The sequence below is a fragment of the Oncorhynchus gorbuscha genome, linkage group LG11, assembly GCF_021184085.1.
Source record: "Oncorhynchus gorbuscha isolate QuinsamMale2020 ecotype Even-year linkage group LG11, OgorEven_v1.0, whole genome shotgun sequence".
Taxonomy (NCBI): Eukaryota; Metazoa; Chordata; class Actinopteri; order Salmoniformes; family Salmonidae; genus Oncorhynchus; species Oncorhynchus gorbuscha.
Genome location: NC_060183.1, coordinates 84,579,477 through 84,607,319, shown reverse-complemented (window position 1 = coordinate 84,607,319; position 27,843 = coordinate 84,579,477). Strand labels below are relative to the sequence as shown.

At 47.9% G+C, this 27,843-nt stretch overlaps 1 protein-coding gene across 5 annotated transcripts in view; it reads right to left on the bottom strand.

Moving 5' to 3' along the window:
* LOC123989566 (FSD1-like protein) overlaps positions 1-27,843 on the bottom strand; it is a 78,429-nt gene that overhangs the window by 29,577 nt on the left and 21,009 nt on the right. For all 5 annotated transcript variants that reach the window (XM_046290681.1, XM_046290682.1, XM_046290680.1 and 2 more), the window contains exons 4-6: positions 17,859-17,960; positions 10,462-10,484; positions 7,985-8,106 (exon numbers count right to left, since the gene is read on the bottom strand). In XM_046290681.1, coding sequence (XP_046146637.1) covers positions 7,985-8,106; positions 10,462-10,484; positions 17,859-17,960 — 247 coding nt within the window. The remainder of the gene's footprint in view (positions 1-7,984; positions 8,107-10,461; positions 10,485-17,858; positions 17,961-27,843) is intronic.

The following is a 27,843-nucleotide window of genomic DNA, read 5'->3' as shown; positions in this document are numbered from 1 at the left end:
GAAAGCCTAACACCATAAGATGGTATTTTATTACTTAGCCATCTTGGAAATATTATGCCCACCTGACACAGACTACGATTTAAAATGGAATGTTTTTGGATTGCGATAACAACCACAGTAACTGATGGTGAGGACACAGGGCTGTGTTAACCACAGTAACTGATGGTGAGGACACAGGGCTGTGTTAACAACCACAGTAACTGATGGTGAGGACACAGGGCTGAGTTAACCACAGTAACTGATGGTGAGGACACAGGGCTGTGTTAACCACAGTAACTGATGGTGAGGACACAGGGCTGTGTTAACAACCACAGTAACTGATGGTGAGGACACAGGGCTGTGTTAACAACCACAGTAACTGATGGTGAGGACACAGGGCTGTGTTAACCACAGTAACTGATGGTGAGGACACAGGGCTGTGTTAACAACCACGGTAACTGATGGTGAGGACACAGGGCTGTGTTAACCACAGTAACTGATGGTGAGGACACAGGGCTGTGTTAACAACCACAGTAACTGATGGTGAGGACACAGGGCTGTGTTAACAACCACAGTAACTGATGGTGAGGACACAGGGCTGTGTTAACAACCACAGTAACTGATGGTGAGGACACAGGGCTGTGTTAACCACAGTAACTGATGGTGAGGACACAGGGCTGTGTTAACAACCACAGTAACTGATGGTGAGGACACAGGGCTGTGTTAACAACCACAGTAACTGATGGTGAGGACACAGGGCTGAGTTAACAACCACAGTAACTGATGGTGAGGACACAGGGCTGTGTTAACCACAGTAACTGATGGTGAGGACACAGGGCTGTGTTAACAACCACAGTAACTGATGGTGAGGACACAGGGCTGTGTTAACAACCACAGTAACTGATGGTGAGGACACAGGGCTGTGTTAACAACCACAGTAACTGATGGTGAGGACACAGGGCTGTGTTAACAACCACAGTAACTGATGGTGAGGACACAGGGCTGTGTTAACAACCACAGTAACTGATGGTGAGGACACAGGGCTGTGTTAACAACCACAGTAACTGATGGTGAGGACACAGGGCTGAGTTCCAAATTAAAAAACACAAGTGTGCTTCAGTTCCTCAATGGAAAAGCTAGGAGCTCCAAAAAGCACCGTCTAGTTGAAGTCATGAATATTCTTATTATGTTAGCGCATCCAGAGTATTTTCAAGTTTCGTTTATCAACAACTGCTGTGAAAAGTACAGTAAAACAAAATTAACATAACATCAACAATGTAAGTGTTTTATTTCAATTGTTACCATGGGTCATGCATCTGCTTTTTACATGTCTTCTGTTAGAAATAGTGCAATTTGTCCATATCGGCCAGTGTCAGATGTTTAACAGGCCGCAGATGGAAACTCAATGGGAACATTCAACCAGATAACGCCTTATAGCAGTTGGAGTGGGACGTTTACTATTTTCATTGTGATTAAACAGCGCATTTTCCAGAACTTCCTATTATCATCCATTCATCTTAAAGAGTAAGCCATTTGTGCCTTTTTTCCTTTAAAAAAAAAAGGTGGACATTTTCATTGTTACCAAGGCAATGGAGCCCCTACAACTCACTAGTGTTACGACTGTTGAAACCCCAAGAGGCTCTTTGGTCAAATAAATCCTCCAAGGAAGTCTCAGATCTTTTCAGCTGTGGGTCCTCCACTACACATCAAAAGCACTAGAGGTTAACAGAAGTACTTAACAGAAGGAGAACATTGGAAAGACCAACCGGAGGGTTGCCAGGTATTCTAGCGGTTAGAGAGGTGAGCCACCAACCGGAGGGTTGCCAGGTATCCTAGCGGTTAGAGAGGCGAGCCACCAATCGGAGGGTTGCCAGGTATCCTAGCGGTTAGAGAGGCGAGCCACCAATCGGAGGGTTGCCAGGTATCCTAGCGGTTAGAGAGGCGAGCCACCAATCGGAGGGTTGCCAGTTATCCTAGCGGTTAGAGAGGCGAGCCACCAATCGGAGGGTTGCCAGGTATCCTAGCGGTTAGAGAGGCGAGCCACCAATCGGAGGGTTGCCAGGTATCCTAGCGGTTAGAGAGGCGAGCCACCAACTGGAGGGTTGCCAGGTATCCTAGTGGTTAGAGAGGCGAGCCACCAATCGGAGGGTTGCCAGGTATCCTAGCGGTTAGAGAGGTGAGCCACCAACCGGAAGGTTGCCAGGTATCCTAGCGGTTAGAGAGGTGAGCCACCAATCGGAGGGTTGCCAGGTATCCTAGCGGTTAGAGAGGTGAGCCACCAACCGGAGGGTTGCCAGTTTGAATCCCGGGGGAAAACATCTGATGGGGAAGACAATCTGGCGGGATGTAAACTGGCAACTGGAGGGTTGTTGGTATCAAATCCTAGATGCCATTACCTGCCGTTGTGCCATTGAGCATGTTTGGGATGCTCTGAATCGAAGTGTACGACAGCGTGTTCCAGTTCACGCCAATAACCAGCAACTTTGCACAGCCATTGAAGAGGAGTGGGACAACTTTCCACAGGCTACAATCCAAATCAACTATAACTAGTTAGGATCCAGGGAAAGATAATCGGAGCAAAGTACAGAGAGATCCTTGATGAAAACCTGCTCCAGAGCGCTCAGGACCTCAGACTGAGGCGAAGGTTCACCTTCCAACAGGACAACGACCCTAAGCACACAGCCAAGACAATGCTGGAGTGGCCTTGGGACAAGTCTCAATGTCCTTGAGCGGCCCAGCCAGAGCCCGGACTTGAACCTGATCTAACATCTCCAGAGAGACCTGAAAATAACTGCGCAGCGACGCTCCCCATCCAACCTGACAGAGCTTGAGAGGATCTTCAGAGAAGAATGGGAGAAACTCCCCAAATACAGGTGTGCCAAGCTTGTAGCGTCATACCCAAGAAGACTTGAGGCTGTAATCGCTGCCAAAGTACTGAGTAAAGGGTCTGAATAGTAATGTAAATGTGATTTCCGTTTTTTCAAAATGCCTAAAAACCTGTTTTTGCTTTGTCATTATGGGGTATTGTGTGTAGATTGATGAGGGGGGGGTCTACTTAATCCATTTTAGAATAAGGCTGTAACGTTACAAAATGTGGAAAAAGTCAAGGGGTCTGAATACTTTCCAAATGCACTGTACCCCTCCATCCCCCAAAAGGCATAATAAACCAAGTTAAACAGACTCTGCTCTCCAATCATGTGACAGAGGTAGAGGCTAGTCTGAGCTGTGATGATTATTTCTGTCTCTTTCTGCTCACACGGTCCAGTGAGCATGTCTACTAGCTCTGAGGAACAACGAGAGCAGAGCAGCCACAAGACTGCCTAGTTATACGGCCCTCTCGTACGGATTACGCAACCACACAGGATTAAAATAACATAAAGATCACTTTATTGGTCAGTTACACACAAGATCCAAACGAAATGTGACTTCTGCTTTTAACCCAACACTGGGCTGAACTGTTGTTGTGGGGTTCAAGTGCATAATAAGAGGCAATGGCATTTCCCGACAGACCTGGGATTCAAACTGACAACCCTCAGGCTGCTGGCTCGCCTCTCTAGCCGCTAAGCTACCTGGAGGCTGCTGGCTCGCCTCTCTAACCGCTAAGCTACCTGGAGGCTGCTGGCACGCCTCGCTAGCCGCTAAGTTACCTGGAGGCTGCTGGCTCGCCTCTCTAACCGCTAAGCTACCTGGAGGCTGCTGGCACGCCTCGCTAGCCGCTAAGTTACCTGGAGGCTGCTGGCTCGCCTCGCTAGCCGCTAAGCTACCTGGAGGCTGCTGGCTCGCCTCGCTAGCCGCTAAGCTACCTGGAGGCTGCTGGCTCGCCGCGCTAGCCGCTAAGCTACCTGGAGGCTGCTGGCTCGCCACTCCTCTGACAGATTCAAGCAGTTCCCTAGCCAATCCTCTAACCGATCCAAGCAGTTCCCTAGCCTGGCTACTCCTCTGACCGATTCAAGCAGTTCCCTAGCCACTCCTCTGACCGATTCAAGCAGTTCCCTAGCCTAGCCACTCCTCTGACCGATTCAAGCAGTTCACTAGCCACTCCTCTGACCTATTCAAGCAGTTCCCTAGCCTAGCCACTCCTCTGATCGATTCAAGCAGTTCCCTAGCCTAGCCACTCCTCTGACCGATCCAAGCAGTTCCCTAGCCTAGCCACTCCTCTGACCAATCCAAGCAGTTCCCTAGCCCAGCCACTCCTCTGACCGATCCAAGCAGTTCCCTAGCCTAGCCACTCCTCTGACCGATCCAAGCAGTTCCCTAGCCTAGCCACTCCTCTGACCGATCCAAGCAGTTCCCTAGCCTAGCCACTCCTCTGACCGATTGCCCTTAAAGCTGCTCCAGGTCCACAACAAATGTGTACAGGCAAGCTGATGTATCAATGCAAACACACACACAGACAATGGGAAGCTTGAGAAGAAATTTGTCCTCAAGCTGTAGAAGCTACTACACACAAGCAGTTCTCACCTCTCAAGCTACCAGTAACCCCGTCACTATACAGCCATACATCCATATAGCTACACAACCATACAGCACATTACAACAGTCGTTTATGGAGGGATTGACTAGTATGAGAAAGGACTACTGCCCAGGTTAGTACCCTGAGGAAATGGTTATTTTTCTGGGTTATTTTTAGTCTTTGTTGAGTGGCTAGCTCTGAGCTTGGGGGGGCATATTCATTCAGTGCTAGTTCAGTCAGACTCATATTTAGTGCAGTGCATCATCTGGGGTCGAGCGCTGGTGCAGAGCCTTTAGGGACCCTGTATGGCACAGTGGGAAGAGGGGGTGGGGCTGTATGGCACAGTGGGAAGAGGGGGTGGGGCTGTATGGCACAGTGGGGGGGGGACCCTGTATGGCACAGTGGGAGGGGGGAGGGACCCTGTATGGCACAGTGGGAAGAGGGGGTGGGGCTGTATGGCACAGTGGGAGGGGGGGACCCTGTATGGCACAGTGGGAGGGGGGCTGTATGGCACAGTGGGAAGAGGGGGTGGGGCTGTATGGCACAGCGGGAAGAGGGGGAGGGACCCTGTATGGCACAGCGGGAGGGGGGACCCTGTATGGCACAACGGGAAGAGGAGGGGGACCCTGTATGGCACAGTGGGGGGGGCCCTGTATGGCACAGTGGGAGGGGGGCTGTATGGCACAGTGGGAAGAGGGGGTGGGGCCCTGTATGGCACAGTGGGAAGAGGGGGGGGCCCTGTATGGCACAGTGGGAAGAGGGGGGACCCTGTATGGCACAGTGGGAAGAGGGGGGACCCTGTATGGCACAACGGGAAGAGGAGGGGGGACCCTGTATGGCACAGTGGGAAGAGGGGGGGGACCCTGTATGGCACAGTGGGAAGAGGGGGGGACCCTGTATGGCACAGTGGGGGGGGACCCTGTATGGCACAGCGGGAGGGGGGACCCTGTATGGCACAGTGGGAAGAGGGGGGACCCTGTATGGCACAGTGGGGGGGGACCCTGTATGGCACAGCGGGAGGGGGACCCTGTATGGCACAGCGGGAAGAGGGGGGACCCTGTATGGCACAGCGGGAAGAGGGGGGGCTGTATGGCACAACGGGAAGAGGAGGGGGGACCCTGTATGGCACAACGGGAAGAGGAGGGGGGACCCTGTATGGCACAGCGGGAAGAGGAGGGGGGACCCTGTATGGCACAACGGGAAGAGGAGGGGGACCCTGTATGGCACAGCGGGAAGAGGAGGGGGGGACCCTGTATGGCACAACGGGAAGAGGAGGGGGGGACCCTGTATGGCACAGCGGGAAGAGGAGGGGGGGACCCTGTATGGCACAACGGGAAGAGGAGGGGGGGACCCTGTATGGCACAGCGGGAAGAGGAGGGGGGGACCCTGTATGGCACAGCGGGAAGAGGAGGAGGGGGGTCATCGTCAGATGATCCTGGATCTGAGCAACACAGAAATCCCTAATATTCCAATAGGAGGGCCAGTCATCATAACCCTATAAAGACGAGGCTTGGTGCTGTCCTAGAATCCTCTAGAACATCTACAAAACAGTCCGGACAGATCTGCTCTACATTCGACCACGAAGAGAAAGTCTCTGGGGAATCGTTGGATGACTGTTGTGGCAGCTGATGCTCTGTTGCTCTGGAAAAAAAAATTAGCTGTCTGTCCATTCCTCCCTCTGGCTGACAGAGATCTGTCTGTCTGTCCATTCCTCCCTCTGGCTGACAGAGATCTGTCTGTCTGTCCATTCCTCCCTCTGGCTGACAGAGATCTGTCTGTCTGTCCATTCCTCTGTCTGTCTGTCTGTCTGTCTGTCTGTCTGTCTGTCTGTCTGTCTGTCTTTCTGTCTGTCTGTCTGTCTGTCTGTCTGTCTGTCTGTCTGTCTGTCTGTCTGTCTGTCTATTCCTCCCTCTGGCTGACTGAGATCTATCTGTCTGTCTGTCTGTCTCTCCCTCTGGCTGACTGAGATCTGTCTGTCTGTCTGTCTGTCTGTCTGTCTGTCTGTCTGTCTGTCTGTCTGTCTGTCTGTCTGTCTGTCTGTCTGTCTGTCTGTCTGTCTGTCTGTCTGTCTGTCTGTCTGTCTATTCCTCCCTCTGGCTGACTGAGATCTGTCTGTCTGTCTGTCTGTCTGTCTGTCTGTCTGTCTGTCTGTCTGTCTGTCTGTCTGTCTGTCTGTCTGTCTGTCTGTCTGTCTGTCTGTCTGTCTGTCTGTCTGTCTGTCTGTTCCTCCCTCTGGCTGACTGAGATCTGTCTGTCTGTCTGTCTGTCTGTCTGTCTGTCTGTCTGTCTGTCTGTCTGTCTGTCTGTCTGTCTGTCTGTCTGTCTGTCTGTCTGTCTGTCTGTCTGTCTATTCCTCCCTCTGGCTGACTGAGATCTGTCTGTCTGTCTGTTTAGTAAATATTTTCTTAACTCTATCTATTGAACTGCATTGTTGGTTAAGGGCTTGTAAGCATTTCATGGTTGTATTCGGCGCATGTGACAACCTGGTCCACTATGTCTCAGGCACCTGAGGACAACCTGGTCCACTATGTCTCAGGCACCTGAGGACAACCTGGTCCACTATGTCTCAGGCACCTGAGGACAACCTGGTCCACTATGTCTCAGGCACCTGAGGACAACCTGGTCCACTATGTCTCAGGCACCTGAGGACAACCTGGTCCACTATGTCTCAGGCACCTGAGGACAACCTGGTCCACTATGTCTCAGGCACCTGAGGACAACCTGGTCCACTATGTCTCAGGCACCTGAGGACAACCTGGTCCACTATGTCTCAGGCACCTGAGGACAACCTGGTCCACTATGTCTCAGGCACCTGAGGACAACCTGGTCCACTATGTCTCAGGCACCTGAGGACAACCTGGTCCACTATGTCTCAGGCACCTGAGGACAACCTGGTCCACTATGTCTCAGGCACCTGAGGACAACCTGGTCCACTATGTCTCACCCCCTTAAGAGCAACCTGGTCCACTATGTCTCAGGCACCTGAGGACAACCTGGTCCACTATGTCTCAGGCACCTCAGGAACACCCCAAAGGTAAAAAAATAAAAAATAAATAGGGAATAGGGCTCTGGTCTAAAGTAGTGCTCTATATAGTGCACTACTTTAGACCAGACCCCTATTCCCTATATAGTGCACTACTTTAGACCAGAGCCCTATTCCCTATATAGTACACTACTATAGACCAGAGCCCTATTCCCTATATAGTGCACTAATTTAGACCAGAGCCCTATTCCCTATATAGTGCACTACTATAGACCAGAGCCCTATTCCCTATATAGAGCACTACTATAGACCAGAGCCCTATTCCCTATATAGAGCACTACTATAGACCAGAGCCCTATTCCCTATATAGAGCACTACTTTAGACCAGCGCCCTATAGAACCCTATTCCCTATATAGAGCACTACTTTAGACCAGAGCCCTATTACTACTACAAAGGGAGGAAGAAAAAGTGAGTGTTTCGGTGTGACCAAGGGCCCTATTGACAAGGGATCAAACGTAGTGCACCGTATAGGGAACAGGGTGTCATTTGGGATAGTCTCTTCACGTACCAGGCAGGAACTTGAGGTTCTGGAGAAGTTGTCTCTCCTGGGTAAAGTCCACCATCAGATGGTTCATGTTGTCTGTGACCTTGGGCTTCATGGTCAGTCTGAAGGCTGAGGCCATGGTTACCCTGTAGGGAGGAACAAGGCACAGTGAGACTAACACCACCACAGAGGACAGATGGAAACCATTGCTGTGACTACAGTGTGTTATTGGCAACACCTTCTGGCTGCCGATGAGCAATGGCTGTTTTTGATGATTCTACAAAATATATTCTACAAAATATATTCTACAAAATATATTCTACAAATTATATCCTGGTCAGCGGCATGGGTACAATCTATCCATCGTTCTGGTGTGTGGGGTCTTTCAGACCACCCTCCAGCTAACATAGACACACCACATTACTTACCTGGGATCAGTCACAGCAAACACACATACGTATGTAACCACACATGACACGTAACCATGTAAACACGTAACCATGTAACCACACGTAACCATTTAAACATGTAACCATGTAACCACACATAACATGTAAACACGTAACCATGTAAACACGTAACCATGTAACCACACATGACACGTAACCATGTAAACACGTAACCATGTAACCACACATAACATGTAAACACGTAACCATGTAAACATGTAACCATGTAAACATGTAACCACACATGACACGTAACCATGTAAACACGTAACCATGTAAACACGTAACCATGTAAACATGTAACCACACATGACACGTAACCATGTAAACACGTAACCATGTAAACATGTAACCACACATAACACGTAACCATGTAAACATGTAACCATGTAAACACGTAACCATGTAAACATGTAACCACACATAACACGTAACCATGTAAACATGTAACCATGTAAACACGTAACCATGTAAACATGTAACCACACATAACACGTAACCATGTAAACATGTAACCATGTAAACACGTAACCATGTAAACATGTAACCACACATAACACGTAACCATGTAAACATGTAACCATGTAAACACGTAACCATGTAAACACGTAACCATGTAAACACGTAACCATTTAAAACATGTAACCACACATAACACGTAACCATGTAAACATGTAACCATGTAAACACGTAACCATGTAAACACGTAACCATGTAAACATGTAACCATGTAAACACATAACCATGTAAACATGTAACCACACAACACTACCATTCAAAGGTTTGGGGTCACCTAGAAATGTTTTTTATTTTATTTTTTAAACTGACATTTGTTTTGTCCTTGTTTTTGAAAGAAAACATTTTTTGCCCATTAAAATAACAGCAAATTGATTAGAAATACAGTGTGGATATTGTTAATGTTGTAAATGACTATTGTAGCTGGAAACGGCAGATTTTTTATGGAATATCTACATAGGAGTACAGAGGCCCATTATCAGCATCCATCACTACTGTCTTCCAGTCGCCTCTTCACTGTTGACGTTGAGACTGGTGTTTTGCGGGTACTATTTAATGAACCTGCCAGTTGAGGACTTGTGAGGCGTCTGTTTCTCAAACTAGACACTATAATGTACTTGTCCTCTTGTTCAGTTGTGCACCGGGGCCTCCCACTCCTCCTTCTATTCTGGTTAGAGCCAGTTTGCACTGTTCTGTGAAGGGAGTAGTACACAGCGTTGTACGAGATCTTCAGTTTCCTGGCAATTTCTCACCTGGAATAACCTTCATTTCTCAGAACAAGAACAGACTGACGAATTTCAGAAGAAAGGTCTTTGTTTCTAGCCATTTTGAGCCTGTAATCGAACCCACAATTGCTGATGCTCCAGATACTCAACTAGTCTAAAGAAGGCCAGTCGTATTTCTTAATTAATCGGAACAACAGTTTTCAGCTGTGCTAACATAATTGCAAAAGGGTTTTCTAACGATCAATTATTCTTTCACAATGATAAACTTGGAATAGCTAACACAACGTGCCATTGGAACACAGGAGTGGTGGTTGCTGATAATGGGCCTCTGTATGCATTTACATACATTTACATTTAAGTCATTTAGCAGACGCTCTTATCCAGAGCGACTTACAAATTGGTGCATTCACCTTATGACATCCAGTGGAACAGTCACTTTAGCCTATGTAGATATTCCATTCAATGTTTCTCTTTTTTTTTATCTGCCATTTCCAGCTACAATAGTCATTTACAACATATACAATGTCTACAGTGTATGTGTGATCAATTTGATGTTATTTAAATGGACAAAAAATGTGCTATTATTTAAGAAATGTATAAAAACAAGGACATTTCTCAGTGACCCCAAACTTTTGAACGGTAGTTTAGGTCAAGTACATGTCACTATCGGTTCACTGACGTCGGACGAGTGATGAAAAGTACACAAATACATCTGCTAAACTATCTATCTCAACTATGCACGAAGCAAGGCTTCTCACTGCAGCCGATAACAGACATGTCCACAGACTAGACAAGGGACGAGTATACCTACCTATCTTTGATCTGCTTGGCAGCCTTGGAAGAAGAAGAGGAGAGGAGCGTATAGGAGAAAGGAGAAGAGTTGGTTAGTACAGACATGCAGGTTGGTGGGCATGCAGCAGGGTTCTGCACAGTGGCTGTAGTGGACACAGACACGCAGGCAGGCAGGGCCCTCACACTCATACCCAATGGGAAGCTGTGCCCTCACACTCATACCCGATGGGAAGCTGTGCCCTCACACTCATACCCAATGGGAAGCTGTGCCCTCACACTCAGACACGCAGGCAGGCAGGGCCATCACACTCATACCCGATGGGAAGCTGTGCCCTCACACTCATACCCGATGGGAAGCTGTGCCCTCACACTCATACCCGATGGGAAGCTGTGCCCTCACACTCATACCTGATGGGAAGCTGTGCCCTCACACTCATACCCGATGGGAAGCTGTGCCCTCACACTCATACCCGATGGGAAGCTGTGCCCTCACACTCATACACGCAGGCAGGCAGGGCCCTCACACTCATACCCAATGGGAAGCTGTGCCCTCACACTCAGACACGCAGGCAGGCAGGGCCCTCACACTCATACCCAATGGGAAGCTGTGTCCTCACACTCATACCCAATGGGAAGCTGAGTAGAGCATGGTGATCAACATCACACAGAAAAAGCAGCATGACTTTGGATTTAAACATTAGTTGAAGTGGAACTGACCGCGTTTTAACTACTTTGCAGAAATTAAATAAACAAGACAATCATAATACCAGTCAAAAATGTAAAATATTCCTAGTTTATGCTACAAAACCAACTTTATACAGACTCTTTGAAATAAGGTTTTTATTTAACTCTACATCCCATGACGTACAGTGAGATATTGTTGGCAGAATAGATGCAGTTCAATGCTTGATTAATATAATTCACCAATACACTTCTTACGAGTCCAAAACAAAAGGGTGGCAGGTATCCTAGTGGTTAGAGTGTAGAGGTGGCAGGTATCCTAGTGGTTAGAGTGTAGAGGTGGCAGGTAGTCTAGTGGTTAGAGTGTAGAGGTGGCAGGTAGCCTAGTGGTTAGAGTGTAGAGGTGGCAGGTAACCTACTGGTTAGAGTGTAGAGGTGGCAGGTAGCCTAGTGGTTAGAGTGTAGAGGTGGCAGGTATCCTAGTGGTTAGAGTGTAGATGAGGCAGGTAGCCTAGTGGTTAGAGTGTAGAGGAGGCAGGTATCCTAGTGGTTAGAGTGTAGAGGAGGCAGGTAGCCTAGTGGTTAGAGTGTAGAGGTGGCAGGTAGCCTAGTGGTTAGAGTGTAGAGGAGGCAGGTAGCCTAGTGGTTAGAGTGTAGAGGAGGCAGGTAGCCTACTGGTTAGAGTGTAGAGGAGGCAGGTAGCCTACTGGTTAGAGTGTAGAGGAGGCAGGTAGCCTACTGGTTAGAGTGTAGAGGTGGCAGGGTAGCCTACTGGTTAGAGTGTAGAGGTGGCAGGTAGCCTAGTGGTTAGAGTGTAGAGGTGGCAGGTAGCCTAGTGGTTAGAGTGTAGAGGAGGCAGGTATCCTAGTGGTTAGAGTGTAGAGGAGGCAGGTAGCCTAGTGGTTAGAGTGTAGAGGTGGCAGGTAGCCTAGTGGTTAGAGCGTAGAGGAGGCAGGTAGCCTACTGGTTAGAGTGTAGAGGAGGCAGGTAGCCTACTGGTTAGAGTGTAGAGGTGGCAGGGTAGCCTACTGGTTAGAGTGTAGAGGTGGCAGGTAGCCTAGTGGTTAGAGTGTAGAGGTGGCAGGTAGCCTAGTGGTTAGAGTGTAGAGGTGGCAGGTAGCCTAGTGGTTAGAGTGTAGAGGAGGTAGGTAGCCTAGTGGTTAGAGTGTAGAGGTGGCAGGTAGCCTAGTGGTTAGAGTGTAGAGGAGGCAGGTATCCTAGTGGTTAGAGTGTAGAGGAGGCAGGTAGCCTAGTGGTTAGAGTGTAGAGGTGGCAGGTAGCCTAGTGGTTAGAGCGTAGAGGAGGCAGGTAGCCTACTGGTTAGAGTGTAGAGGAGGCAGGTAGCCTAGTGGTTAGAGTGTAGAGGTGGCAGGTAGCCCAGGTAGCCTAGTGGTTAGAGTTAGAGGAGGCAGGTAGCCTAGTGGTTAGAGTGTAGAGGAGGCAGGTAGCCTAGTGGTTAGAGTGTAGAGGAGGTAGGTAGCCTAGTGGTTGGTTAGAGGTTAGAGTGTAGGAGGCAGGGTAGCCTAGTGGTTAGAGTGTAGAGGTGGCAGGTAGCCTAGTGGTTAGAGTGTAGAGGTGGCAGGTAGCCTAGTGGTTAGAGTGTAGAGGTGGAAGGTAGCCTAGTGGTTAGAGTGTAGAGGTGGCAGGTAGCCTAGTGGTTAGAGTGTAGAGGTGGCAGTAGCCTAGTGGGTAGAGGTGGCAGGTAGCCTAGTGGTTAGAGTGTAGAGGTGGAAGGTAGTCTAGTGGTTAGAGTGTAGAGGTGGCAGTAGCCTAGTGGTTAGAGCCTAGTGGTTAGAGTGTAGAGGTGGCAGTGGTTAGCCTAGTGGTTAGAGTGTAGAGGGGGCAGGTAGCCTAGTGGTAGAGGTGGCAGGTAGCCTAGTGGTTAGAGCGTAGAGGAGGCAGGTAGCCTAGTGGTTAGAGTGTAGTGGTTAGGTGGAGGCAGGTAGCCTAGTGGTTAGAGTGTAGAGGTGGCAGGTAGCCTAGTGGTTAGAGTGTAGAGAGGAGGTAGGTAGCCTAGTGGTTAGAGTGTAGAGGTGGCAGGTAGAGTGTAGAGGTGGCAGGTAGCCTAGTGGTTAGAGTGTAGAGGAGGCAGGTATCCTAGTGGTTAGAGTGTAGAGGAGGCAGGTAGCCTAGTGGTTAGAGTGTAGAGGTGGCAGGTAGAGTGGTTGTAGAGGAGGCAGGGAGGCAGGTAGCCTACTGGTTAGAGTGTAGAGGAGGCAGGTAGCCTAGTGGTTAGAGGTAGAGGTGGCAGGTAGCCTAGTGGTTAGAGTGTAGAGGTGGCAGGTAGCCTAGTGGTTAGAGTGTAGAGGAGGCAGGTAGCCTAGTGGTTAGAGTGTAGAGGAGGTAGGTAGCCTAGTGGTTAGAGTGTAGAGGAGGTAGGTAGCCTAGTGGTTAGAGAGGAGGCAGGTGGGGTAGCCTAGTGGTTAGAGTGTAGAGGTGGCAGGTAGCCTAGTGGTTAGAGTGTAGAGGTGGCAGGTAGCCTAGTGGTTAGAGTGTAGAGGTGGAAGGTAGCCTAGTGGTTAGAGTGTAGAGGTGCCTAGTGGTTAGAGTTAGAGGTGGCAGGTAGCCTAGTGGTTAGAGTGTAGAGGTGGCAGTAGGCCTAGTGGTTAGAGTGTAGAGGTGGCAGGTAGCCTAGTGGTTAGAGTGTAGAGGTGGAAGGTAGTCTAGTGGTTAGAGTGTAGAGGTGGCAGTAGGCCTAGTGGTTAGAGTGTAGAGGTGGCAGTAGGCCTAGTGGTTAGAGTGTAGAGGTGGCAGTAGGCCTAGTGGTTAGAGTGTAGAGGGGGCAGGTATCCTAGTGGTTAGAGGTTAGAGTTAGAGGCAGGTAGCCTAGTGGTTAGAGTGTAGAGGTGGCAGGTAGCCTAGTGGTTAGAGTGTAGAGGTGGCAGGTAGCCTAGTGGTTAGAGTGTAGAGGTGGAAGGTAGTCTAGTGGTTAGAGTGTAGAGGTGGCAGGGTAGTCTAGTGGTTAGAGTGTAGAGGTGGCAGGGTAGCCTAGTGGTTAGAGTGTAGAGGAGGCAGGTAGCCTAGTGGTTAGAGTGTAGAGGAGGCAGGTAGCCTAGTGGTTAGAGTGTAGAGGTGGCAGGTAGCCTAGTGGTTAGAGTGTAGAGGTGGCAGGTAGCCTAGTGGTTAGAGTGTAGAGGAGGCAGGTAGCCTAGTGGTTAGAGTGTAGAGGAGGCAGGTAGCCTAGTGGTTAGAGCGTAGAGGAGGCAGGTAGCCTAGTGGTTAGAGTAGCCTAGTGGTTAGAGTGTAGAGGAGGCAGGTAGCCTAGTGGTTAGAGTGTAGAGGAGGCAGGTAGCCTAGTGGTTAGAGTGTAGAGGAGGCAGGTAGCCTAGTGGTTAGAGTGTAGAGGTGGCAGGTAGCCTAGTGGTTAGAGTGTAGAGGAGGCAGGTAGCCTAGTGGTTAGAGTGTAGAGGAGGCAGGTAGCCTAGTGGTTAGAGTGTAGAGGAGGCAGGTAGCCTAGTGGTTAGAGAGGCAGGTAGTAGAGGTGGCAGGTAGCCTAGTGGTTAGAGTGTAGAGGTGGCAGGTAGCCTAGTGGTTAGAGTGTAGGGGTGGCAGGTAGCCTAGTGGTTAGAGTGTAGAGGAGGCAGGTAGCCTAGTGGTTAGAGTGTAGAGGTGGCAGGTAGCCTAGTGGTTAGAGTGTAGGAGCCTAGTGGTTAGAGGCAGGTAGCCTAGTGGTTAGAGTGTAGAGGAGGCAGGTAGCCTAGTGGTTAGAGTGTAGAGGTGGCAGGTAGCCTAGTGGTTAGAGTGTAGAGGTGGCAGGTAGCCTAGTGGTTAGAGTGTAGGGGTGGCAGGTAGCCTAGTGGTTAGAGTGTAGAGGAGGCAGGTAGCCTAGTGGTTAGAGTGTAGAGGTGGCAGGTAGCCTAGTGGTTAGAGTGTAGAGGTGGCAGGTAGCCTAGTGGTTAGAGTGTAGAGGAGGCAGGTAGCCTAGTGGTTAGAGTGTAGAGGAGGCAGGTAGCCTAGTGGTTAGAGCGTAGAGGAGGCAGGTAGCCTAGTGGTTAGAGTGTAGAGGAGGCAGGTAGCCTAGTGGTTAGAGTGTAGAGGAGGCAGGGTAGCCTAGTGGTTAGAGTGTAGAGGAGGCAGGTAGCCTAGTGGTTAGAGTGTAGAGGCGCCAGGGTAGCCTAGTGGTTAGAGTTTTTTTAATTTGATTTTTTATGCCATTTAGCAGACGCTTTGATCCAAAGCGACTTACAGTCATGTGTGCATACATTCTACGTATGGGTGGTCCCGGGGATCGAACCCACTACCCTGGCGTTACAAGCGCCATGCTCTACCAACTGAGCTACAGAAGGACCAGAGGAGGCAGGTAGCCTAGTGGTTAGAGTGTAGAGGTGGCAGGTAGCCTAGTGGTTAGAGTGTAGAGGAGGCAGGTAGCCTAGTGGTTAGAGCGTAGAGGAGGCAGGTAGCCTAGTGGTTAGAGTGTAGAGGAGGCAGGTAGCCTAGTGGTTAGAGTGTAGAGGAGGCAGGGTAGCCTAGTGGTTAGAGTGTAGAGGAGGCAGGTAGCCTAGTGGTTAGAGTGTAGAGGCGCCAGGGTAGCCTAGTGGTTAGAGTGTAGAGGAGGCAGGGTAGCCTAGTGGTTAGAGTGTAGAGGCGCCAGGGTAGCCTAGTGGTTAGAGTGTAGAGGTGGCAGGTAGCCTAGTGGTTAGAGTGTAGAGGAGGCAGGGTAGCCTAGTGGTTAGAGTGTAGAGGGGGCAGGTAGCCTAGTGGTTAAAGTGTAGAGGGGGCAGGTAACCTAGTGGTTAGAGTGTAGAGGTGGCAGGTAGCCTAGTGGTTAGAGTGTAGAGGTGGCAGGGTAGTCTAGTGGTTAGAGTGTAGAGGTGGCATGTAGCCTAGTGGTTAGAGTGTAGAGGTGGCAGGTAGCCTAGTGGTTAGAGTGTAGAGGTGGCAGGGTAGCCTAGTGGTTAGAGTGTAGAGGAGGCAGGGTAGTCTAGTGGTTAGAGTGTAGAGGCACCAGGGTAGCCTAGTGGTTAGAGTGTAGAGGTGGCAGGTAGCCTAGTGGTTAGAGTGTAGAGGAGGCAGGTAGCCTAGTGGTTAGAGTGTAGAGGAGGCAGGGTAGTCTAGTGGTTAGAGTGTAGAGGCACCAGGGTAGCCTAGTGGTTAGAGTGTAGAGGTGGCAGGTAGCCTAGTGGTTAGAGTGTAGAGGGGGCAGGTAGCCTAGTGGTTAGAGTGTAGAGGGGGCAGGTAACCTAGTGGTTAGAGTGTAGAGGAGGCAGGGTAGCCTAGTGGTTAGAGTGTAGAGGTGGCAGGTAGCCTAGTGGTTAGAGCGTAGAGGAGGCAGGTAGCCTAGTGGTTAGAGTGTAGAGGAGGCAGGTAGCCTAGTGGTTAGAGTGTAGAGGAGGCAGGGTAGCCTAGTGGTTAGAGTGTAGAGGAGGCAGGTAGCCTAGTGGTTAGAGTGTAGAGGCGCCAGGGTAGCCTAGTGGTTAGAGTGTAGAGGAGGCAGGGTAGCCTAGTGGTTAGAGTGTAGAGGTGGCAGGTAGCCTAGTGGTTAGAGTGTAGAGGTGGCAGGTAGCCTAGTGGTTAGAGTGTAGAGGTGGAAGGTAGCCTAGTGGTTAGAGTGTAGAGGTGGCAGGTAGCCTAGTGGTTAGAGTGTAGAGGTGGCAGTAGGCCTAGTGGTTAGAGTGTAGAGGTGGCAGGTAGCCTAGTGGTTAGAGTGTAGAGGTGGAAGGTAGTCTAGTGGTTAGAGTGTAGAGGTGGCAGGTAGCCTAGTGGTTAGAGTGTAGAGGTGGCAGTAGGCCTAGTGGTTAGAGTGTAGAGGTGGCAGTAGGCCTAGTGGTTAGAGTGTAGAGGTGGCAGTAGGCCTAGTGGTTAGAGTGTAGAGGGGGCAGGTATCCTAGTGGTTAGAGTGTAGAGGTGGCAGGGTAGCCTAGTGGTTAGAGTGTAGAGGTGGCAGGTAGCCTAGTGGTTAGAGTGTAGAGGTGGCAGGTAGCCTAGTGGTTAGAGTGTAGAGGTGGCAGGTAGCCTAGTGGTTAGAGCGTAGAGGAGGCAGGGTAGCCTAGTGGTTAGAGTGTAGAGGTGGCAGGTAGCCTAGTGGTTAGAGCGTAGAGGAGGCAGGGTAGCCTAGTGGTTAGAGCGGTGGACTAGTAACCGGAAGGTTGCAAGTTCAAACCCCCGAGCTGACAAGGTACAAATCTGTCGTTCTGCCCCTGAACAGGTAGTTAACCCACTGTTCGCAGGCCGTCATTGAAAATAAGAATTTGTTCTTAACTGACTTGCCTGGTTAAATAAAGGTAAAATAACCAGGAGTAGCTGACACCTGTATGGGAGCGCAGTCAAATAAAGTTTATACAGGTACAGATTTTAATAAGACTGTTAAAACACTGTCAGTTCCACTTTAAGATTCTGAAAATATTATATAGGAAATTGAGAAGTTTGTTAGTTTAATTAAGAGAACCATTCTACATGGGTCACTTTTAAAAGTATATTTTAAGCTTGTTAAAACAAAAACGTTGTCATTCATTTCCATTCATTTAATCACATTGTATTTAGAAACAAATCCAAAACAGTCAAATAAACTTTCACTTTAGAACGAGGACTACAATCTACCAAATTTAGCTGGATGAGGCCAACATTTTCTTGACTCATTTTCCCCAGCAGCATTCAACGTTGACCTTTACCTACTTCCTGGTTTCCCTTGTCAGCTGATCACATTCAAATAATCTTCTTGTCTAAAGGCCAATGAGATGCTGTCGTTTCACACCACATCCTGTATCCTGTATGATGTCACAGACCAGCAGCCTCTACCTTAGTGAACTCGTCCTCGTCTTGAACATCCAGAGCATTGTTGGCGAACTCCAGGAGCTCCTCGGCACTCTCCAAGGCGTCGCTGCTCTGGGTCAGTTGATTCTATGGAACACAGGGGAAACAGAGAGGGAAATCATGAGCTGGTACAGCACATTCAGTTCGCAGGTTTGTTTCTGTTCAAAGGCCCAATGCAGCTGTTTTAATCTCAATATCAAATCCTTTCTGGGTAACAATTAAGTACCTTACTGTATGTAATAGATTTCCAAATTAATGAATACAATTCATTTCCAAACTCATTTTTTCAGCAAAAAAAGTATTTCTCATGCAAAATAAGGATTTTGCCAGGACTGTCTGGGAATTGCCGAGGGGCGAGTGGAAAACTGAACATCTAATTTGATTGGTCACATGCATAAATTTAGCAGATGTAGCGAAATGCTTGTGTTCCTAAGTCCAACAGTAAAGTAGTAAACAAACAACACGCACAGATCTAAAAGTAAAAGAATGGAATTTAGAAATATATATAATATATAATACTAATATATAATATATAAATATTAGATTTAGCCATGTCGGAGTGACATAGACTAAAATACAGTAGAATAGAATACAGGATATACATATGAGATGAGTAAAGCAGTGTGTAAACATTATTAAAGTGACCAGTTAGTAAATACAGTAGAATAGAATACAGTATATACATATGAGATGAGTAAAAGCAGTATGTAAACATTATTAAAGTGACCAGGGATTCCATGTCTATGTATATTGGGCAGCAGTCTCTAAGGTGCAGGGTTACGTAACCGTAGCCGGCGAGTGATGGCTGTTTAACAGTCTGATGGCCCTGAGATAGAAGCTGTTTTTCAGTCTCTCGGTCCCAGCTTTGATGCACCTGTACTGACCTCGCCTTCTGGATGATAGCGGGGTGAACAGGCAGTGGCTCGGGTGGTTGTTGTCCTTGATGATCTTTATGGCCTTCCTGTGACATCGGGTGGTGTAGGTGTCCTGGAGGGCAGGTAGTTTGCCCCCGGTGTCTGCGTTGTGCAGACCACACCACCCTCTGGAGAGCCTTGCGGTTGCGGGCGGTGCAGTGGCCGTACCAGGTGGTGCAGTTGCTGTACCATGATATAGCTCAACAAGATGCTCTCAATTGTGCATCTGTAAACATTTGTGAGGGTTTTAGGGGCCAAGTAAAATTTCTTCAGCCTCCTGAGGTTGAAGAGGCGCTGCTACACCTTCTTCACCACCCTGTCTGTGTGGGTGGACCATTTCAGTTTGTCAGTGATGTGTACGCCGAGGAACTTTCCACCTTCTCCACTGCGGTCCCGTCGATGTGGATAGGGTTAGGGTTAGGGTTGTTTCCTGAAGTCCACGATCATCTCCTTAGTTTTGTTGACGTTGACATTGAGGTTGTTTTCCTGGCACCTCTCTCCCAGGGCCCTCACCTAGCTGTTATTGGCAGAGAGGTTTGCTATTGGTGTATTAACCAATTGACCACATGGTGATGTCACCAAGGGAAGCTGAAACTCCCCCCCATATAAACCTGCTGATTAGACGGTGCTGAAACTCCCCCCCATATAAACCTGAAACTCCCACCCATATAAACCTGAACCTCCCACCCATATAAACCTGAAACTCCCACCCATATAAACCTGAAACTCCCACCCATATAAACCTGCTGATTAGAAGGTCCTGAAACTCCCACCCATATAAACTTGCTGATTAGAAGGTCCTGAAACTCCCACCCATATAAACCTGAAACTCCCACCCATATAAACCTGAATCTCCCCCCCATATAAACCTGCTGATTAGACAGTCCTGAAACTCCCACCCATATAAACCTGCTAATTAGACAGTCCTGAAACTCCCACCCATATAAACCTGCTAATTAGACAGTCCTGAAACTCCCACCCATATAAACCTGAAACTCCCACCCATATAAACCTGAATCTCCCACCCATATAAACCTGAAACTCCCACCCATATAAACCTGAATCTCCCACCCATATAAACCTGCTAATTAGACAGTCCTGAAACTCCCACCCATATAAACCTGAAACTCCCACCCATATAAACCTGAAACTCCCACCCATATAAACCTGAACCTCCCACCCATATAAACCCGAAACTCCCACCCATATAAACCTGAAACTCCCCCCCATATAAACCCGAAACTCCCACCCATATAAACCTGAAACTCCCACCCATATAAACCCTGATTAGAACTCTCCCACCCATATAAACCTGAAACTCCCACCCATATAAACCTGAAACTCCCATTAGAAGGTCCTGAAACTCCCACCCATATAAACCTGAAACTCCCACCCATATAAACCTGAAACTCCCCACTGAAACTCCCATATAAACCTGAAACTCCCACCCCATAAATAAACTGCCCATTAAACCTGAAACTCCCACCCATATAAACCTGAAACTCCCACCCATATAAACCTGAAACTCCCACCCATATAAACCCTCCCACCCATATAAACTCCTGAAACTCCCACCCATATAAACCTGAAACTCCCACCCATATAAACCTGAAACTCCCACCCATATAAACCTGAAACTCCCCCCCCATATAAACCTGAAACTCCCACCCATATAAACCTGAAACTCCCACCCATATAAACCTGAAACTCCCACCCATATAAACCTCCCTGATTAAACCTGAAACTCCCACCCATATAAACCTGAAACTCCCACCCATATAAACCTGAAACTCCCACCCATATAAACCGGAAACTCCCACCCATATAAACCTGAAACTCCCACCCATATAAACCTGAAACTCCCACCCATATAAACCTGAAACTCCCACCCATATAAACCTGAAACTCCCACCCATATAAACCCGAAACTCCCACCCATATAAACCTGAAACTGCCACCCATATAAACCCAAAACTCCCACCCATATAAACTCGAAACTCCCACCCATATAAACCCGAAACTCCCACCCATATAAACCCGAAACTCCCACCCATATAAACCTGCTGATTAGAAGGTCCTGAAACCCCCACCCATATAAACCTGAAACTCCCACCCATATAAACCTGAAACTCCCACCCATATAAACCCAAAACTCCCACCCATATAAACTCGAAACTCCCACCCATATAAACCCGAAACTCCCACCCATATAAACCTGAAACTCCCACCCATATAAACCCGAAACTCCCACCCATATAAACCTGAAACTCCCACCCATATAAACCTGAAACTCCCCCCCCATATAAACCTGATGATTAGACAGTCCTGAAACTCCAACCCATATAAACCTGCTGATTAGAAGGTCCTGAAACTCCCACCCATATAAACCTGAAACTCCCACCCATATAAACCTGAAACTCCCACCCATATAAACCTGAAACTCCCCCCCATATAAACCTGCTGATTAGAAGGTCCTGAAACTCCCACCCATATAAACCTGAAACTCCCCCCCATATAAACCTGAAACTCCCACCCATATAAACCGGAAACTCCCACCCATATAAACCTGAAACTCCCACCCATATAAACCGGAATCTCCCACCCATATAAACCTGAAACTCCCACCCATATAAACCTGAAACTCCCACCCATATAAACCGGAAACTCCCACCCATATAAACCGGAAACTCCCACCCATATAAACCTGAAACTCCCACCCATATAAACCTGAAACTCCCACCCATATAAACCTGAAACTCCCACCCATATAAACCTGAAACTCCCACCCATATAAACCCGAAACTCCCACCCATATAAACCTGAAACTGCCACCCATATAAACCCAAAACTCCCACCCATATAAACTCGAAACTCCCACCCATATAAACCCGAAACTCCCACCCATATAAACCCGAAACTCCCACCCATATAAACCTGCTGATTAGAAGGTCCTGAAACCCCCACCCATATAAACCTGAAACTCCCACCCATATAAACCTGAAACTCCCACCCATATAAACCCAAAACTCCCACCCATATAAACCTGAAACTCCCCCCCATATAAACCTGCTGATTAGAAGGTCCTGAAACTCCCACCCATATAAACCTGAAACTCCCACCCATATAAACCTGAAACTCCCACCCATATAAACCTGAAACTCCCACCCATAAATAAACCTGAAACTCCCACCCATATAAACCTGAAAACTCCCTGAAACCTCCCCCCATATAAACCTGAAACTCCCACCCATATAAACCTGAAACTCCCACCCCCCCCCATATAAATATTAAACCTGAAACTCCCACCCATATAAACCTGAAACTCCCACCCATATAAACCTGAAACTCCCCCCATATAAACCTGCTGATTAGAAGGTCCTGAAACTCCCACCCATATAAACCTGAAACTCCCCCCATATAAACCTGAAACTCCCACCCATATAAACCTGAAACTCCCCCCCATATAAACCTGAAACTCCCACCCATATAAACCGGAAACTCCCACCCATATAAACCTGAAACTCCCACCCATATAAACCGGAATCTCCCACCCATATAAACCTGAAACTCCCACCCATATAAACCTGAAACTCCCACCCATATAAACCTGAAACTCCCACCCATATAAACCGGAAACTCCCACCCATATAAACCTGAAACTCCCACCCATATAAACCTGAAACTCCCACCCATATAAACCTGAAACTCCCACCCATATAAACCTGAAACTCCCACCCATATAAACCCGAAACTCCCACCCATATAAACCTGAAACTGCCACCCATATAAACCCAAAACTCCCACCCATATAAACTCGAAACTCCCACCCATATAAACCCGAAACTCCCACCCATATAAACCCGAAACTCCCACCCATATAAACCTGCTGATTAGAAGGTCCTGAAACCCCCACCCATATAAACCTGAAACTCCCACCCATATAAACCTGAAACTCCCACCCATATAAACCCAAAACTCCCACCCATATAAACTCGAAACTCCCACCCATATAAACCCGAAACTCCCACCCATATAAACCTGAAACTCCCACCCATATAAACCCGAAACTCCCACCCATATAAACCTGAAACTCCCACCCATATAAACCTGAAACTCCCCCCCCATATAAACCTGATGATTAGACAGTCCTGAAACTCCCACCCATATAAACCTGCTGATTAGAAGGTCCTGAAACTCCCACCCATATAAACCTGAAACTCCCACCCATATAAACCTGAAACTCCCACCCATATAAACCTGAAACTCCCCCCCATATAAACCTGCTGATTAGAAGGTCCTGAAACTCCCACCCATATAAACCTGAAACTCCCCCCCATATAAACCTGAAACTCCCACCCATATAAACCGGAAACTCCCACCCATATAAACCTGAAACTCCCACCCATATAAACCGGAATCTCCCACCCATATAAACCTGAAACTCCCACCCATATAAACCTGAAACTCCCACCCATATAAACCGGAAACTCCCACCCATATAAACCTGAAACTCCCACCCATATAAACCTGAAACTCCCACCCATATAAACCTGAAACTCCCACCCATATAAACCTGAAACTCCCACCCATATAAACCTGAAACTCCCACCCATATAAACCCGAAACTCCCACCCATATAAACCTGAAACTGCCACCCATATAAACCCAAAACTCCCACCCATATAAACTCGAAACTCCCACCCATATAAACCCGAAACTCCCACCCATATAAACCCGAAACTCCCACCCATATAAACCTGCTGATTAGAAGGTCCTGAAACCCCCACCCATATAAACCTGAAACTCCCACCCATATAAACCTGAAACTCCCACCCATATAAACCCAAAACTCCCACCCATATAAACTCGAAACTCCCACCCATATAAACCCGAAACTCCCACCCATATAAACCTGAAACTCCCACCCATATAAACCCGAAACTCCCACCCATATAAACCTGAAACTCCCACCCATATAAACCTGAAACTCCCCCCCCATATAAACCTGATGATTAGACAGTCCTGAAACTCCCCCCCATATAAACCTGCTGATTAGAAGGTCCTGAAACTCCCACCCATATAAACCTGAAACTCCCACCCATATAAACCTGAAACTCCCACCCATATAAACCTGAAACTCCCACCCATATAAACCTGAAACTCCCACCCATATAAACCTGAAACTCCACCCCATATAAACCTGCTGATAAGACGGTGCTGTGTAAATAGTTATTTCTTGATTATTGCTGGTTGAAAATACAATGTTCACATTGTTTTACAGTGTTAGTTTCATCAGCTGTTGTACAACATGATACTGTAAAACGCAAGGGGGAAAACCTAACATGTTGACGCCACTGGGCCTTTAAGACATCTTGGTTCTCTATCTAGCTGCTGACTGCAGTGCTGTTCAATGTCCTTCTCAAAAAGGTCAACGCTAAAAAGACAATATCCTTCCCTCTGGAAGTGCTGTGTGTTTGGCAGTCAGCCTGAAGTCTCTGCTGAGTCACACTGAGGATGTGTCTCTGTTCCCTGTATGGTGCACTACTTTAAACCAGATCCCTATGGATGGGCCCTGGTCAACAGTACTGCACTACAGTATATAGGGAATAGGGTGCACTACAGTATATAGGGAATAGGGTGCACTACAGTATATAGGGAATAGGGTGCACTACAGTATATAGGGAATAGGGTGCACTATAATATATAGGGAATAGGGTGCACTATAGTATATAGGGAATGGGGATGCACTATAGTATATAGGGAATGGGGATGCACTATAGTATATAGGGAATGGGGATGCACTATAGTATATAGGGAATGGGGTGCACTACAGTATATAGGGAATAGGGTGCACTACAGTATATAGGGAATAGGGTGCACTATAGTATATAGGGAATAGGGTGCACTACAGTATATAGGGAATAGGGTGCACTACAGTATATAGGGAATTGGGTGCACTATAGTATATAGGGAATAGGGTGCACTACAGTATATAGGGAATAGGGTGCACTATAGTATATAGGGAATAGGGTGCACTACAGTATATAGGGAATAGGGTACACTACAGTATATAGGGAATAGGGTACACTACAGTATATAGGGAATGGGGTGCACTACAGTATATAGGGAATAGGGTACACTACAGTATATAGGGAATAGGGTACACTATAGTATATAGGTAATAGGGTACACTACAGTATATAGGGCAGTATATAGGGAATAGGGTGCACTACAGTATATAGGGAATAGGGTACACTACAGTATATAGGGCAGTATATAGGGAATAGGGTGCACTACAGTATATAGGGAATAGGGTACACTACAGTATATAGGGAATAGGGTACACTACAGTATATAGGGAATAGGGTGCACTACAGTATATAGGGAATAGGGGACACTATAGTATATAGGGAATAGGGGACACTATAGTATATAGGGAATAGAGTACACTATAGTGTATAGGGAATAGGGTACACTACAGTATATAGGGAATAGGGTACACTATAGTATATAGGGAATAGGGTACACTACAGTATATAGGGAATAGGGTACACTACAGTATATAGGGCAGTATATAGGGAATAGGGTGCACTACAGTATATAGGGAATAGGGTACACTACAGTATATAGGGAATAGGGTACACTACAGTATATAGGGAATAGGGTACACTATAGTATATAGGGAATAGGGTACACTACAGTATATAGGGAATAGGGTACACTACAGTATATAGGGCAGTATATAGGGAATAGGGTGCACTACAGTATATAGGGAAAAGGGTACACTACAGTATATAGGGAATAGGGTACACTACAGTATATAGGGAATAGGGTACACTACAGTATATAGGGCAGTATATAGGGAATAGGGTGCACTACAGTATATAGGGAATAGGGTGCACTACAGTATATAGGGAATAGGGTACACTACAGTATATAGGGAATAGGGTGCACTATAGTATATATACGGAACGATTACCCCAAGGAGAGAGGACCAGAGAGGGGGAAACGGAACGATTACCCCAAGGAGAGAGGACCAGAGAGGGGGAAACAGAACGATTACCCCAAGGAGAGAGGACCAGAGAGGGGGAAACAGAACGATTACCCCAAGGAGAGAGGACCAGAGAGGGGGAATCAGAACGATTACCCCAAGGAGAGAGGACCAGAGAGGGGGAAACAGAACGATTACCCCAAGGAGAGAGGACCAGAGAGGGGGAATCAGAACGATTACCCCAAGGAGAGAGGACCAGAGAGGGGGAAACAGAACGATTACCCCAAGGAGAGAGGACCAGAGAGGGGGAAACAGAACGATTACCCCAAGGAGAGAGGACCAGAGAGGGGGAAACAGAACGATTACCCCAAGGAGAGAGGACCAGAGAGGGGAATACGGAACGATTACCCCAAGGAGAGAGGACCAGAGAGGGGGATACGGAACGATTACCCCAAGGAGAGATAACATTTTGGTTCGTCAGCTGACAGACAAACTCATAATAATGGTGAATGCTGGCAAAACAAAGTCTAGCTCTTGGACTGTTGAATGAAAAGGAATCATTAACAACATGGTGGTCATGCTGTGGTTTAGTCTTTCAAAAAGGTCGGTGCCACTGGCACGCATTTAACAACTTTAACAAAAACAGGCGTATGTTATTCATTTAACTGATGAAAATACATGTTTTCCTGAGTCACATGATGAGACATGAGTATGCGAGCTGATACTGGGTGTGAAGTAGAGTTGGATGTAACGGGAAACAGAATACCAGGCAGGGCTCACCCTACAAAGAGGGACAATGGGGAATCTCATATCTGGGGGTAATTTCAGACACTTTTTGTTCCTGCTCAATCGACTTAGAGAGTTGGCCAGAGAACTGCCATAGCAGCACGATGACGTCACACACACCCCAGGCTGTCTGAGGGAGGGGTGAGAGGGGTGTATGGAGACACTACAACATCACACACACCCCAGGCTGTCTGAGAGAGGGGTGTATGGAGATACTACAACATCACACACACCCCAGGCAGTCAGAGAGAGGGGTGAGAGGGGTGTATGGAGACACTACAACATCACACAGACCCCAGGCTGTCTGAGAGAGGGGTGTATGGAGACACTACAACATCACACACACCCCAGGCTGTCTGAGAGAGGGGTAGAGGAGTGAGAGGGGGTAGAGGGTGTCATGACGTTGGCCTCTGAGTATAGCAACCCCCCCCCCCTTGCCTCCTTCAACTAGGCTGCTGTGGTCAGAGGTCGTAAATTCCTGAGAAGACGCCAGACACACACACACACACACACACACACACACACACACACACACACACACACACACACACACACACACACACACACACACACACACACACACACACACACACACACACACACACACACACACACACACACACACACACACACACACACACACACACACACACCAGGGCTGATGCCAGATAAACACACACACACACCAGGGCTGATGCCAGATACACTAGGGCTGATGCCAGATACACACACACACCAGGGCTGATGCCAGATACACCAGGGCTGATGCCAGATACACACGTCACAGGAGCCTCCCAGGTATTGCATTCACTACTGTACACATGAGACAAATCCTCTCAGTCTGTAGTAGGTCACAGGGACATGAGACAAGTCCTCTCAGTCTGTAGTAGGTCACAGGGACATGAGACAAGTCCTCTCAGTCTGTAGTAGGTCACAGGGACATGAGACAAGTCCTCTCAGTCTGTAGTAGGTCACATGGACATGAGACAAGTCCTCTCAGTCTGTAGCATGTCACATAGACATGAGACAAGTCCTCTCAGTCTGTAGTAGGTCACAGGGACATGAGACAAGTCCTCTCAGTCTGTAGTAGGTCACAGGGACATGAGACAAGTCCTCTCAGTCTGTAGCATGTCACATAGACATGAGACAAGTCCTCTCAGTCTGTAGTAGGTCACAGGGACATGAGACAAGTCCTCTCAGTCTGTAGTAGGTCACAGGGACATGAGACAGTAGTAGGCTGTCTGTTGATCCCTGTAGCTCCTAGGATTTACAGACCTAT